The sequence below is a fragment of the Episyrphus balteatus genome, chromosome 3, assembly GCF_945859705.1.
Source record: "Episyrphus balteatus chromosome 3, idEpiBalt1.1, whole genome shotgun sequence".
NCBI lineage: Eukaryota > Metazoa > Arthropoda > Insecta > Diptera > Syrphidae > Episyrphus > Episyrphus balteatus.
The window spans coordinates 23,642,090-23,659,236 of NC_079136.1; the positions used below are offsets into that span (position 1 = coordinate 23,642,090).

General features: G+C 28.0%; 2 protein-coding genes across 2 annotated transcripts in view; one reads left to right on the forward strand and one right to left on the reverse strand.

Moving 5' to 3' along the window:
• LOC129916566 (uncharacterized) overlaps positions 1-12,295 on the reverse strand; it is an 86,365-nt gene extending 74,070 nt beyond the window's left edge. Inside the window, exon 1 of the mRNA XM_055996580.1 lies at positions 11,697-12,295. Coding sequence (XP_055852555.1) covers positions 11,697-11,733 — 37 coding nt within the window. The 5' untranslated portion in view covers positions 11,734-12,295. The remainder of the gene's footprint in view (positions 1-11,696) is intronic.
• Positions 1-17,147, forward strand: part of LOC129916565 (uncharacterized) — a 210,202-nt gene that overhangs the window by 83,011 nt on the left and 110,044 nt on the right. The gene's annotated exons all lie outside the window — the stretch shown is intronic.

A 17,147-nucleotide genomic window follows, 5' to 3' on the forward strand; every position in this document is an offset into this window, starting at 1 on the left:
AGGAGGTCTACTTTTAACAGAAATCGTAAAAAACCACAATTTTCCCTAAATTGAGTTCCGAAGAAGTTATTCACGATTTAAAAATTGATTTTTTAATTTTTTTTTCTCGATTTAAATCGTGAATAACTTCTTCAGAACTCAATTTAGGGAAAATCACTAAGAGACCTTTTTTGTAGAGAATTAAATTTCCTATGTATAAAAATAAAAAACACCGATGATAGACCTCTTAAAATTATTTTTAACGGCTCAAATTTTCACCAAATTTTTTTTTCATCATCCTGAACAAGATTTTCGAAGTAACTTTCAAAAAAAAAAAATATTTTATTTTTTTTGGCCCAGTCTAATATACATATAATAATTTTTATTTTTTTTTTTTTTCCAAAAACTATTGGCATCAAACAACTTGTTTGATCTATAAAAATTTAAGTCTTTCAAAGGTTCATAATGTTTGCAGAAGTGAAAACAAAAAGCCATTTCTATTTAAGATGATGGCAAACCTTAAAAGAACCTTTTAGGTCGTCGTTAAGCCGCTGAAAACTCTCATATAAAATGCTTGATAAGATCTTATTATAGCGGTTTTGAAAAGATCGATGTCTATGTGTTTTTTTTTTTTTTTCAGAGAAAGTTAACTCGGAACAATTTGCAACTTGATGTTTAAAGTGCAGGCGGCTTTTAATATTCCTGTATAAATGGCATATTAAGGGGAATTCCAATTAAAAATATTTTATAATTTACTTGTTTTCTATTATCAACATTAAAAAAAAACTAGCAAATCAAACATAAAAATATCATCATTTAAAAGAAATGCCTCGTATACTCATCAAAACTCTTGTATTTTATCATTCCAATCAAATGGATATCGTGTGCAATAAAATGTTTATCAAAATGTGAAAACAACATTGAGAAAACACCTTTCGCCAAACGTGAGCAAACTCTATGATTTATTCTTGTTTTTTTTTTTTTTTTTTGCCACCAAATAATCCAGAAACTGTATTCCGCTCATAAAAACTTATTACAACTCATTTGTTTTTTTGCGGTCTGTGATGTATGTGGCTTAAGATAGTCCATCATCACATGGTTTTATGGTAAAAGTTCCAAATTGAATAAATTTCTTATTTTTGATTTCAAATTAAATTTTTTTTCCGTGAAAATTTTTTTGGTCGAAATTGTTAATTTTTATTCGATTTCATTCCGACTGACTTTTCTGATGATAATGATGACGATAATTCGAAATCAAAACCAGCATCCATCTTGATGTGATTAAGACAACAAGTTAGTGTCATTGACTTGCTGCGGTCTCATATATACAACTTTCTTCCTCATAATAAGCAAATAATAATATTTTACCACCAAAACAACCTTCAAATGCCGAAAAGATACTTTTTTGATCAGTTCGTTTGCGAACGCAGTAGCTGTTTATTTAAATTTATGCAAATTTAATGTTTTTTCGCTTGAATGATGACGATTCGACGGCCTTTGCAAGGCGCACGTCTTCTCTCCGAGAAAAGCTTCATCACCTATTCGGGGGGAAAAGGAGGCGTCTTGTTTTTGGATTTTTTTTTAAATGCAGGAAACTGGTCTAATGCCACGAGCCTAGAAAATAACAGTTAATCGTGTTCCTCGGGGTCTGAAACTAGTTCCGCTACCATTCACTGGCCTTAAGCCAATCTATATTGCCTGTGTCTGGGACTTGACAATGTTTCGAAATATTTTCAAGATCAATGTTAGATTTTCACTTTTCACTCTCGAGACTTGCTGAGCCAGCTAGCAGCACCTGGTCGATGAAATAAACCACCAACTCGTTGATGATGACCGACGAACGGTTGGTTGGTTGCAGATTGTCAAAGAGAGATGATGACGAGAGAGCTTAGGAAAGTGCCTAAAGCAGTTTCGCTAGTTCGTTGAACGAGTTTAATTATAGTGGAGGATTTTCCATAACTAATCTTGATGTGCTCTGGGCACACCTTCTGATACACTTTTACTCTTGTATATGGTGAATTTTTTATTTTTTTTTTTTCCTTGATAAATATTTTGCCGGTGTAAATGTGAAAAGTGAACTGTGAGTAGGCTGAGACTTGGGAGTTGGCCGTTGAGCTGCAATTTAATATAATTGGATCTAATGTTTTGTTCAAATGGACTTCCTAGTTTTGGCCACTTGCCAATAACAATAATACATTTTAATACATTGTGTGTGTACTTGCTAGAGGGGTTGGGTTTTTGTGTTTTTGGAAATGTCATAGTTTAATGGTAACTCTTAACGAATATGAATTAAAATAATTGGCTCCTAATGATAACAAATGCATTTTTGAAAGTTGTAAAATATTGTTTTCAATTTGAAGACATTTGTTTACTTTGGTTATACAAATAGCCATATTTGGTGTTATAGGGTGTATATAATCTTTGGTTTGTTTTTTTTTTTTTTTTTGCTTTTTGGAATTGTCCATGCCAACTGGAAACATTTTCTTGTACCCAACTTTAAGTAAACATTAAGGTGACAACTGTTTGAAATTTAATTTGTTGAAAAATTCGAACAAGAAACAGGTATCAAACGGTTACAAAGATTCGAAGAGATTTGTCCTTTAAAAAAAAGTTGTTCAGAATATGAAACTTACACAAAGTTTAATAAATACTTCAAATAAATATGGCTCCAGTTAAATTAAGAAAATTTTTGAATATAAAAAGAGGGCTAGAACGTTATTTAAGCAGGAATTAAATAAAAAGTCAACTTATTCCAACATTGCTAATTTTAGTCTTATTCGATAGATAAATGGACTAGCTATAATTCAGAATCTAGGCCAAAACATTCATTGGCTACATAAAAAACACAATCGAAAAGCTAGTTTTCGAAAAAAAGGCCACTTTTTCCCCTATCCACATATTCGTTTACAGAGTTTGTTTTTCACGGATCGATTGCAAAAATTTTGCTAGTTTATTAATAAGTAATGTACACCGAAAAAAAAATTTGATAATAACAGCTATCAAATTAACATTTTTCAGTGACAAAAGTCGTCCAACAATTAAAATATCAATTTTGATATTTTATCATATCATTTTGACATTTTTTAATTTCAGGTGGGGCAGTGAAAATTTCACTTTTACAATTAAAATATCATTTTGACATTTTTTTAAGTTAAAGTGGATAGTCAAAATTTCACTTTGACAATTAAAATATCAATGTTGACTAGATTTTACGTTTTAGTTTATTATAATGAAACCTATTTCTTTCCTTTTCATTTTTATTATTTTTATTATTTTAAGAATTTTCTTTCTTTTTTCAAAACATTACTGAAAGGGAATATTCTTTACAAAATAATGGTGATATTATTTTTTCTATTATAGGTGATATAATTGTTTTATTATTTTCTCCCAAACTATGTGAAGTAAAATCTTAGTGCCGATCAAATTTTCTCAGTAAATCATACATTTTACTTCGAAAAAACACAAAGCGCCTTTAAATTAGTACACATTAAGAATTTTTTATTTATTATTTTTCAATAATTTGGAATAAGAAATTGATATGAAAAAATGATAATAAAATATCAAAAAAAATTTCCAAAATGTGACATTCAAATATCATCCTGATAATAAAAATGTTGTTTTAACATTTTAAATATCATAAATACATTTTATAGAGCCTTTTTGGCTGATATTTAAAAAATGTTAATTTGATATTTAAAAAATGTTAAATTGATATTGGTTTTTTTTTTCGGTGTATCCAAATATAGTATTTGCTAATAATTTGTTATTATATTGAACTCTTACTTATAAATTTTAAAGTAAAGTATGCTACTTGCACCACTTTCATTTAAAACGAATGTTCCTAAGCTTTTAAAAAAAGGCACGAGGAGGTACACTCTAGAAACAATTTTAAAAAGTAGCTAGACTATATGGCTTTATGTTTTATATAAAACTATGTCCTACAAGTGCAAACTTTTTTCGATCCAACTCTGTAAGTATAGTGAGCAAAATATTCAAAAAAAAAAACCACTTACGATGACAAAAAAACGAATTGAATGTTTTCAAATAACTTTTTTTTTATTTGCACTAACATTTTACCTTCCATATTAAGTAAAAACAACTTTTGTTCGCCTTCAATGACACCATTTTCGAATTTGATGCGTTTAAAACTTCATAGAACTTTTTTTTGTTTCTTACCAATAATATCTGTTTTAAATTGGAAAACCTTATTCAACATAATATTTTGTTTATATAGTATTTGCTAATAATTTGTTATTATATTGAACTCTTACTTATAAATTTTAAAGTAAAGTATGCTACTTGCACCAATTTCATTTAAAACGAATGTTCCTAAGCTTTTAAAAAAAGGCACGAGGAGGTACACTCTAGAAACAATTTTAAAAAGTAGCTAGACTATATGGCTTTATGTTTTATATAAAACTATGTCCTACAAGTGCAAACTTTTTTCGATCCAACTCTGTAAGTATAGTGAGCAAAATATTCAAAAAAAAAAACCACTTACGATGACAAAAAAACGAATTGAATGTTTTCAAATAACTTTTTTTTTATTTGCACTAACATTTTACCTTCCATATTAAGTAAAAACAACTTTTGTTCGCCTTCAATGACACCATTTTCGAATTTGATGCGTTTAAAACTTCATAGAACTTTTTTTTGTTTCTTACCAATAATATCTGTTTTAAATTGGAAAACCTTATTCAACATAATATTTTGTTTATTTTTGTGTTGTTGTTCTTATGTTTAGTGCCTGTTGCACCATAAAATTATCATTATTACATCATTCAACATCATCTTAATACCTTTAACTGCATTTTTAGACTATTTCGAGAATTTCTATAATTAATTCCAGCTAAAATAGCGTTCTAGCTCACATTGTGTCCTTTAGAAAAAATTATCTATCAACACAATCTTTTCTTTTTTAAATTTAACCTTTTCAAGTAATTTATTAATTTTTGAAATACAAAACATTTGTTTCCATATGGATGGATATTATGGTGGGTCACAAAAAAAAAACGAAATTCTTTTTTTTTTTTATTTTATACACCGAATACATCGATTGCAAGAATATACTCACCAAATATGAGCCCTTTATATTAATAGGAAATTCCTCCGCTTCGCTATTTTCCATTTTTTGCATAAATCTTCTATACTAAAAAAAAATCATTTTTTTATAAATCGTCTTATTAGCCAATTTCTTAACATATTCTTGTGATAAATTGAACGCTCTACAAAAATGGCCTTGTACACTTTTTTGTTTATCTAATTGTTTAAGAGATTTGAGGTCCAAAAATTGAGAAAATCTTTAAAAATTAAAAAAAAAAAAAGAGATTTTTTTGACCCACCTTAATGGATACTGTGTATTCAAAAGTTAAGAAAAGCTTTTGAAAAAATAAATTTGTTTTTATACCACAAGAGCAAAACCTGAGCAACCCAGTTTTTTTTTTTTTTTTTTTTTGTAAATAAGACCTTATCTTCGGCATATCTACAATATTTTAGTACGTCAAAAATGGCTTTAAGTCTACTTTCTGTCAAAATAAAAGTAATGACGAGGTGTCTTAGAATTTACTAAGTACCTACCTTCCGTTATTATGTGATGTCATTTCATAGAAAAATGTGGTAAGTAAAGTGAGCGAGGTTTCCGACCTTTTCTTCAATATTGTTCCAAATTATTTTAATGTACCCGTATTGTTGGTTAAAACCGTAACGAAAACCTTGTGAAAATAGGAACTTAAAAAATTCTTAACATTTAAATCAATAAATTAGTACCTAGTACAACTTCCTCCTAACACACGTTTCCAGTTAATCATTTTGACGTGCGCTGAGTAATTTTTTTTTTTTTTTGGAATATTGCATAAATTTGTATGCAAATCTTATATTTGATTCACTAAAATACAATAAGAAAATTATGTTCAGACCAAATAAGTTCGCATTGTTTTCATATGATTTTAGTTTGTTTGAATTAAAATATGTATAAAAATTTATTTTCCTTCTGCAATAATTTATTTGCTATCTTCCAAGAACGTGGAATTTTATTCCAATAAATTCTGTATAATTAAAAATGAATCAACTTGTTCAATTTCAACTTGTCACTATGTATGTACGAGTTTGTAAACTAAATAAATAACAAATAACTTTCTTCCCATTTGTTTACAAATTTCGAATAGATTTTTCTGGAATTAAAAAAAAAAAGAAAAAAAAATGAATAATTTAAAACAATATTTGTGTGTGGTCGGTTTGACCCAATTTGTAAAACTTATTTAAATCAAATAATATCAATAGTAATTTGTACAGATTAACATATTTTAATAGTCGATAATTTTATTTGGAAAAATAATATTTATTATTCTTTATTGCCTTTCTGTTCTCATATTCTAATCTCTGTGTATAAATTTAAGTTATGAGTCATGATGAATTAAAATATATGCATTCAATAGCTCAATAGACATATTAGACCAGTGCCAATCCGGTTTTCAGAGGGCAAAAGTTGAACAAATTATTAGCAGCATAAGGGTGGTGGGAAAATTTAGGATAAATGGTATATGAAAGGGGAAAAATAAATTGCCCACAAAAAAATTGGGGGGAAAGGGGGTGGGTGGGCGAAAAAGTGGGGTGGGTGTCAAAAATCATGGTTTTTTACAATTTCTGTCAAAACTAGACGTCCTAGCGAAAAAAGTCAAAAGCAAAAGTTGTAGGTAGTATAAATGTCTACAACTTTTACTCAAACAATTTTTTTCTATAACCTCAAAAATATTGGAAAAAATGCAAAAATACGATTTTTTGATTTTTTATTTTTATCTTTTACAAAAATGGTTAGATTTTAACAAAACTTGGTTAAAAACTACTTTGTTATGTTTTCTATCTATTAAAAATATTTTTTGAGCAAAAAGTGAATTTTTGGATTTTTGACGAATTTAATTTGAAAAAATAGCCTGTTTTTCAATCAAAAAAGTTACCGAAAAAATTTTTGATTTTTGAAAAGTTTGAAATGAAAATATTTAGATTAAAACCTATTATTTAAGATTGTGTGGAAAAACTATACTTTTGTTTTAGAAAATATTGAGAAAAATTGAAAAAAACAAAAAAAACGATTTTTAAGATCGATTTTTCCGGTAATGACAGTAATATTGGCGAGAAACAATTTTCCATAGAAACCAATCTATACTTTTCTAATGGCCTTTGACCTTCTTAATTTGAATCTAGTATTAGAATAGCTCTAACGTGAAAAGTTTTTGAGATATTGAATTTTGAACGTCCAAAACACTATTTTTGTGATGTTTTGCATGGTAATATCTCAAAAACTTGATGTGATAGAATTTTTCTGACTTCGGATTCGAGCTCAGCGCACAAAAAACCATTAGAAAAATATACCTTGATTTCTATAAAAAAAATTTTTTGACTAGTGAATTCGAACAGGGAAGAAAAAATCGAATGCCTTGTTCGAATTCACTAAACAAAAAGTTTTTTTTATAGAAATCAAAGTATATTTTTCTAATGTTTTTTTGTGCGCTGAGCTCGAATCCGAAGTCAGAAAAATTCTATCACACTACGTTTTCGACATATAACCATGTCAAAACATCACAAAAATAATGTTTTGGACGTTCAAAATTCAATATCTCAAAAACTTTGCACGTTTGAACTATTCTAATGCTAGATTCAAGTTAAAAAGGTCAAAGGCCATTAGAAAAGTATAGTTTGGTTTCTATGAAAAATTGTTTCTCGCCAATATTACTGTCATTACCGGAAAAATCGATCTTAAAAATCGTTTTTTTGTTTTTTTCAATTTTTCTCAATATTTTCTAAAACAAAAGTATAGTTTTTCCACACAATCTTAAATAATAGGTTTTAATCTAAATATTTTCATTTCAAACTTTTCAAAAATCAAAAATTTTTTCGGTAACTTTTTTTATTGAAAAACAGGCTATTTTTTCAAATTAAATTCGTCAAAAATCCAAAAATTCACTTTTTGCTCAAAAAATATTTTTAATAGATAGAAAACATAACAAAGTAGTTTTTAACCAAGTTTTGTTAAAATCTAACCATTTTTGTAAAAGATAAAAATAAAAAATCAAAAAATCGTATTTTTGCATTTTTTCCAATATTTTTGAGGTTATAGAAAAAAATTGTTTGAGTAAAAGTTGTAGACATTTATACTACCTACAACTTTTGCTTTTGACTTTTTTCGCTAGGACGTCTAGTTTTGACAGAAATTGTAAAAAACCATGATTTTTGACACCCACCCCACTTTTTCGCCCACCCACCCCCTTTCCCCCAATTTTTTTGTGGGCAATTTATTTTTCCCCTTTCATATACCATTTATCCTAAATTTTCCCACCACCCATATGCTGCTAATAATTTTTTTATTTTCAAAAATTATTGGCACTGGTCTATATCGTACATTGCTTGTTAATATAGTTGAGTCAATAAATACAGAAAACAGGGAATATTTCGGTCATTTTCTGCAATAACGAACTAGAATTTTTCCCAAGAAATAGTTTAAAGTAGTTATAATTTTTCGAATTTCTCGAAAATTTTTCATAAAGTATGAAATAAAATTTTATCCAAATGAGATAATTGATAAGCGGGATAGTTGTGCCGATTTCCCAGAAAACAAAAAAAAATATATTAATGAAATGGTGTGTTTTTGGAGAAAATGAAACAGCTTCGATTTTGATGAAGAATTTTTTCAATCATATTTTGAAGTGCAAGAGGTGGTTTTTCCAAAAAATTTAGCTTAAAAAATACTACCAAAAATAGGGAAAACACTTACAATTTCTTGTTTTATCCTTTTTTAATTTCAAAACTCTGTTCAATTTTTGTATTTTTATGAAGTTTTTGAAAAATTAACTTAAAATTAAAACAAAAATTTTAAAAACAAAATTTAAAAAAAAAATTATTTCTTATATATTTTTGGTTTTGATATTCAATAAATTATTAATTTTTAGCCAAAGCCTTAACCCAGATGATAAAATTTCTTCTATTTGTTGAGAAAATAAAAAAAAATTACAAGATGCTCTTTATTTCAACGAAAACTAATATTTCCTTAGATTTATATTTTATTGCGCCGTAAGATCAATAAGTGATGAATAACTTTTTTTTTATAGCTAAGGCTTATATGGGTCAAAATCATGGAGGTGGAAAATTTGATGTGCAGGCATTTTTTTAAATCAAAATAACATTTATTTAAAGTTTTTTTCTCATTTACCAATTAAAATAGTAGGCACGCATATACGAATATATTTGTTTCGGTTAGAAAAGTTTAAATTTCTTTTTTTATTCCATTTCATATACCCAAAAACAGCGTTCCCGGACATGTCCATAACTCAAAAACTGATATTCAAATGACTTAAAAACACATTAAAGTCAATTATTTTTAAGTATTTCTTTTCTAAATACTTCATTTAAACAATACTTTTTATAAATTGGTACATCTCTTACAAAAAAAATTAAGTTTTTTGTTTTTTTTAACAAAGTTGATTTCTTAAGAATTCGGTCATCGAAATTTCCCACCTCCATGATTTTGACCCATATGTGTGTTTTTTTTTTTTAAATTATTTATCTCATAATCAAGCGAAATCTATAAAAAATAAACTAAAAATGAAAGATTTCATATTTTAACTCAAGAAGTACTAGTCATTCAAGCGAAATTTCTTCTAGTTTGATTAGTCTTAATTTTTACTTGCGATATAGGTACTATATATCAAGTTATGCATTCGTACAAAAAAAAAGTTGAGATAATATTTTTCCATGACATTACGATGGTAGACAATGCCAAAAAAATGGGTCCCGGAAGTCCGTCTGTCTGTCTGTCTGTCAGTCTGTCTGTCTGTCTGTATAAGGAGCTACAGCCTAAACGGATGGACCGATTAATGTCAAACTTGGTATGTAGCGTTATTCTGCGACTCTCCAGAGGGGTTTTTGGAATTAATTTTTTTGGACCAAAAATAACGGAACTTGTCATATACCGATTTTATTAAAATTGAAATATCTCGAAAACGGCTCAAACGATTTTGTTTAAAAAATTCAAATGTTAGTTTTAAGCTAAGGTCTATCTTTCAATGAAAAAAATTTTTTTTTGAAAATCATTATTAACGGTACCTGCCATAGAACCGTTTTTTTCAAATCCGATTATCTCCGAAACTGCTTATTCGATTTCAACGAAACTTTTTGTGGAGAAGCATTTATATAATTTAAATATAAGCCAAAAATAAAATTTTGAAAAAAATAATTTTTTTTTCAAAATCAAATTTTCGAAAACGGGACATTGAACTTTTTTGAAATTTTGTTTTTAGATGTTGATTAGTGATTTCTACCAAATGGCATACCAATTTTATTTTAAAACTTTTTTTCCAAAAAAATATTTATAAAAAATTAGTTTTTTAAAAAACGGCTCTAAAGATTTTGAAAATTTTTTGTCCAAAAATGCATCTTAATATATCAATCAAAACTGCATACTTGTTTTGGAGGGCAATTTAATTTTAGATTTTATTTTATTTTTTAAAAAAACGAATTTTGTTTTTTTTTTTTCCAAATTTCTATATAAAAAGTCTTAAAAATTTAAGCAACTTTAACTCTAAGAGCAAGTTCGTGCGACCCAGTCGTGCATTTTATTTTTTTTTAATTTCATGTAATGTTGCAGTGGGAACTTTTTGTCTTTTATTCCTTAGGTGGTTTGAAATAGCTCCGTGGATTTTCTACTTTTTGTTTTCAAAATTTTATTAAAATATTCATAAACATATCCGTAAAAAATTAAAACTTTTGTAAAAGAAGTTTTAACGGAAAAATAAAATTAGTCAAATCTTGGCCAAATATAATTGTTGTTGTTTAATTTAACTTGGCTTTTATCCTGTTTAATTCAAAAAGGATATACTCCAGTTTTGTCTTAAAAGCAGCTTCAACAGGGTCTATGAATACGATCCATTATTTGTCATGGCTTCCCAACAAATAGTGTGTCCAAAAAAAACTTCTAACTTTCGAATAGAAAATTTATTTCGTAGTTGATTTTGGGTCTAAATTCATTCAGTTCCTAGGTAAATACCAAAATCAATCTTTTTCGCCTGAGAATTTCCCAGAAAATAGCACCTTTATAATTTATATAATTAATTTATATTATAGAGAAAACATAAAACCCCAAGTCTTTGTTGAATAAACAAATGAGTGCATCGTTCAATCCAGATTTTCGTTTGCTACATGAAAGAATTTATTACAACAAAAAATACAGCCATATGTTATTAAACTACAAAGAAACTTAAAAATCTTTGCTGATTCTTTTTTTACATAAATCGATTTCCATTCATTAAAATGTAACAAAAGACCTTGAAGATTAATAGAGTGAACGTAAAGACTTCATTGTTTTAAGTCTTTTTTTGTTCTCCATTGATTACTCTATTACAATCAGCTGCCAAATTGCAAGATCATATTTTTTTCGTTTTAATGATTGATTGCCTTCGTTGTAAATTAAAATGTTTATAGCTGATACTTTAAATCCATTGTGTGTCTATTAAAATCGATTTTGTGAAAAAATGACCACTCTTGATACCCAATAATAAACAAAATTATAACTTGAACCAAGGGTCAAGTCTACAATTTTAACTTTTATTTACTTTTTTCATTCAGTTCCTTTTGATTTATTTAAAAACGTTATTTCTGTATTTGCCAATGCAATTTCAATCTATATTTCCCAACATTTAAATCGAAAAAAAGATACATTTTATACATACTCAGTGCCAGCCACAGGAATCCTACCACAAAAATCATGTCTTTGCGGTTGAAGACTACTCACGACTTTAAAAACAAGTTCCTTGTTGAAGTTCTTCAGCTAGATAATCCAATTGAGAACGAACGAAACCAAGAGATGAAGATATTTTTATTTTTCTAGATATTTCTTCACTTTTTCACACTTCTTATCGAAATTTCCATTTAATATTCACAACGCATTTTTTCGGATTAAAATCCGAAAATTAAATCACAAATCAATTTCACAAATTAATCTTCAGATATTCACGGATTAATCTTCGATTTAATGAATCTGAATTTGAAGATGGAAAAAACCAACGATGATGATGCAGATATCGAACTAAATAACCCAACGACGAAGACAACGATAATGGTCTCGAACTACCAGCTTATACAAAGGCTTACTAAAAACAAGACAAAACGCATAAAATACGTTCTCAATCGACGACGGCTAAAACGACACTAAAGCTCTCAAGTTGGTATCTTGGCGAATTTAATGGTAACGAAAGTGAATTCAATAAAAATACCAAAAGACGGTCGAGATACTCAACAAACCGTTAACAGTTACAACAGCTCTTGTATACGACGACGACGACGACGACGACAACGACGACGACGACAACAGCGATGATGACGATTGTGATGGTAAATATCTTTGAAGCCCCATACCGAATTGGTGAACTACATTATCGACAGATTTACCGGCTTTTTGTTCCAATGATCAATAGAGAAATGTTTATATTTTTCACTCTCTTTAATACTCTCTTAAAAATGCTTTAAAAGAGAACTTAAAAATGATAATCCACGTTTAAGCCATATAATAAAAAGAGATTCCGCCGTCTTCTAATTGAAATGGTTGTCGTAGGTCATGATGATGGATGCAGAAACGAGCGCCAAAAGTCACCAATTGTTTGATTGTTTTGTTTAGCGATAAAAATCTTTAATGAAACTGCCTCAAAAACTACTTGACGGCACGACTCAAATGGATGGCGCATCCAATCATTGCATCTTCATGGAGCAAAATTCGAAGTTGGTTTGCTGAGGTAAAGTATAGGAAAATGTTTATCTAATTGAATTGTTGTGCGGAGATGTGAAAATTATTGACGTTGTTATTATGAAGAGTAAAGAAGAGAGACAGAGAGAGATTGAACATAATATTCAGAGATTAGGATAGGACTACTGGAAGAAGATCATGCTAAAGGTGATCTCTCTGGTTCAATTAGATGTGTGTTTTTTAATGATTTTTATCGTTAAGATGTTTTTTTTTTCTGTTTTTGTTTTTGAGGCTTAATTGCTTATGCTTGAATTAGAGGTACATAATTAAGTTGAATCAATGGAATGGAGTGTTTTTATTTTTATTGAATTGACCGTCGTAGCTTGTTACGTGTTGATTTATAGATTCTGTAGTTGATTAGTTAACTGTTTGATTGATTAATTGATGCGTACCTTCTTTAAGGAAAGGATGATTTTATTTTTAATGGATCTTGACAGTAGTACAACTAATGGCAGAAGATGGAAAATGACGAGTTACATTATAATTGTCTAGTTCCGGTTTGATAAAAAAACAAATTTTTAGAAAGAAAATCATTGAAAATGATAAATTGTTGGCAATTAATGGAAACTGTTAACTGATTTCGACTTTTTTCGCCTGGAAGCTTATTTAAGGTGCATTCTTGTAGGTACTTTAGGTTTTTGAATTTAATTTTGTTTTTTTTTTTAAGAGAGGGGTGCTAAATTTTTTCATTTCAAGTTTTTTTGTTATTTAAATTTACAACAAATTTTAGCACTGTGTAGTGTATGTGTAGAGCTAAAAGTGAAGTGAAATTATTGAACCTTTTGCTCAAAAAAAAAAAAAAAATTTTGATTTTTGAAAAATCAATATCTTTAAAACGATCATTCATATATTTTTTTTTTTAATTGGAAAATTTGTTCACGTATGTATAAAAACCTATTTTTTTTAAACTGCTGTGACAGTGTTAATAATTTCTAAAAGTTATTTGTTGTACAAGAAATTTTATGGCGTACTTCATTTCGAGGTCAAAATACTCCTTTATTAGTTTTTCAAAGTGTTTCGTATTTGCACCAGCTCCTAACATATAATAGCAAAGACGTGAGATCCGATGAATGTAACAGAATTCTGCGAAAAAAAAATGCTCCAGAAATGTCTGAGAAAAAAGCACAGTCATTAATTTTAAGAACGAAATTGATTCGATACACACATTTCTTAAGTCAACCACAGATTTAGTTCAACAAACCTTTTAGCAATATTTGATTAGTCCTTGTTGTATTAAAAAAAATTTGGTTAGAGTTAAATGACTTTGTGCTGTACAAGTACACGGTGTCACTACAGTTTTGTATACCGTTTCTCAGATTTTTTAAGGTTTAAGGAAGCGCATTACAACTGCGGCAAAAATTGGCTGAAAAACACGTTGGGGTATGAAAGTTAGCGTTACCTTTCAAATGAAAGGTTACATTTTAAGCTATCAGATCGTATAAGTCCCGTTATTTAAGGATTTTTTTTTTTACTTTATAACTAAAAATACAAAATTACTAGGATGAAAATTGATATTTTATTTATTTAGTTTAGTTTAGACAGTTTATTTAAAAATAAAGTTTTTAAAAAAATTACTTGAAACATAAAATTTCAATTTTGATCAATTGAGTTTTAATAGAAGATCAACAACACGTTTAATTGCAATGTTTGAGACATAGAGATATTTGAGTCCTTGACAGCCATTATTATAAAATGAGAAAGTATAGGTAATGTTATAAGAAATTATAAGTTCTTCAAAAAGGTTTCTCACAATAAAATCGATCATTTAACCGTTTAGAAGATATACATACGTTTTAGGGTGGGTCAAAAAAATCGAAATTCTTTTTTTTTGATTTGATCGATTGCTAGACCCCTCTACAATATACACACCAAATATGGGCTCTTTATATTAATGGGAAGGTCCTCCGCTTCGCAATTTTCCATTTTTACAAGATACGAATATCTTCTAAACGTTTAAAGCAATCAATTTGATTCCAAAGAATTTTTTATAGAACGTTTAAGCCCCCACAAGAATATATCTTGCTAATTTGAAAATAATGAAGTTTCAGTGAATTGGAAATTTTTTAAAAATATAAAATGTTTTTATATTTTTTTTTAACTTTGACCTCGATTATCTTTAGAATGGTTAGATTAATGAAAAAAGTTAACAAGACTTTTTTTGTGGAGCAATCAATTTCCAACAAGAATATGTCTTGCGCGTTTGATTATTATAATTTTTCAATTTGTTACAAAATTAAGAACAAAAAACGAATTTTTAAAGATTTTCTCGATTTTTGGACCTCAAATATCTATTCAACATTTAGATAAACGAAAAAAGTGTATAAGGCCTTTTTTGTATTCTTTTGCCTACAAGAATATGAAAAGAAATGTGCTAAAAAGTCAATTAATAAAACAATTATTTTTTTTTAGTCGAAGCTTGATGTAAAAATGGAAAATTGCAAAGCCGAGGACCTTCCCATTAATATAAAGAGCTCATATTTGGTGTGTATATTCTAGAGGTGTCTAGCAATCGATTTTTCGGAGTACCAAATCAAAAAAAAGAATTTCGATTTTTTTTGACCCACCCTAATACGTATCCAATGTAACCCAACGCATACTGATTTAAATTAATCAAAAAAATCGATTTATCGATCGATTTAATACCGAGAGACTTTTTACAGAACGTTTAATTCCTTAAAAGAATATATCTTCTTAATTTGATAATAAACTTCTCAATAAATTAGATAACACTGGCCAAGAATTTTCAACTTTTTAAAAATTTTCCAGAAAGATTCATATCAAATTTTATAGATTTCGATTCAGTAAGTTCAAAAATCACACAAGTTTCTTTCTAAGAGCTCTAATTTCTTAGATATTTTCATTTTTCACGTTTTGGGGGTAATATCAAAACACAACTTTTAAATAAAAAACATTTAACAAAAAAAATTTTTTATGAATTTGTTAGCTTTTTCATGTATGAATAATTTCAAAACTGGAGCTGCTAGAAAAAAACTAATTTCGGAATCAGCACCCTCCATTTAGTAGGAAATGATAAACGACGCACATAGGAGTATTGTCATCAAAAACCTGGCTATAATTATTTTTTTCGTGGTTTTTGTTATTATTTTTGTTTAAAATGAGTATTCCTACAAGAAAATACAATGTAAACCTAGTTTTTGCTATTTTTATTTTTTTTTTACCAAAAACTAAAAAAATTGATTAATGGCCTGTACTCCGCCTGTCGACATTATTTTTCTCAAAATTTTTTCCTCATCCCTAATACGCAATTCTCAGTTTCTTTTTTCTCTTCCCCAACCTTAATTAAGATCACCCAAAATAAAATACACTAATAACATCAGTACATTTAATTTAAAAATAAAAAACACGTTGCATAAAGTAAGGAGTATTTTCTAGCAGAAAGTGAAAAACTAATTGACCCTCGATTCTCTAAAGAGCACATAAGAGCACTTAATTTTTGTTGCATTGTGTTAAAGAATATATAAACTAACTCATAAGTTTCAATTCATCGCAGAATAACGGGGTATACTAAAACAAAATCATTAAAGTTCAAATAATAACTTACCAAAAATATCAAGTTTTTAGATACTAGTTCTAAGCCCGAATTAAAATAAAAAAAAAAACCATCTAACATTTTCAAAACTTTATTAATATCGTTAATAAATAACTGCAGCATATTGAAACAGGTTTATTTTGCACCCACTTTGCCAAACTTTTTGGTGTCAATTTTGATTTTCAGAAAATCGACTTATGACCAGGTTTTTACTGCAAATACTCCTATGTGCGACGGTCTGTGTAATTAAGAAAACATAAAAAACGTATACAAGACCTTTCTTGTAGAGTGTTTCAATTTCCTACAACAGCTCATGAATAACGAAGTGTGTTTTTTTTTTTTTTACTGAGGTAGATTTTTAATAATATATAAAATCAAAAAAGAAAAAAAATTTGTGTTTTTGTTGGCCCACCCTATTCAATATGCTTGCATTTAAACTGTATAAGAATCCATAAGAAAATAGCAAGTTATAAAAAAAATATGACGATTTGTGTTTATCATTTACATGCTCCATTTACACTCTATACACGTGTAAGCCAATAACCCCAAAAAAAGTCTCTATACATGGACTAATTACAAAAATACTTGGCTATAATTTTTTATTTTTACCTTGTTTGTAATAATTTCCTTTTTGTTTTATTTCCAGGTAAGCTTAATCACCAATTCGTCCAAAGCAAAAATACGTAAGTAATTTCCTAGAAAAAAAAAAAATACTAGCTTATGTAACTTCGGTAATTTGATCTCGTTATTGTTTCCTTAAACAAAAGAGTCCTTTATTTTGTGAAATATATTTGACCCTTTTAACACTCAACAAAAAATCATAAAATACCT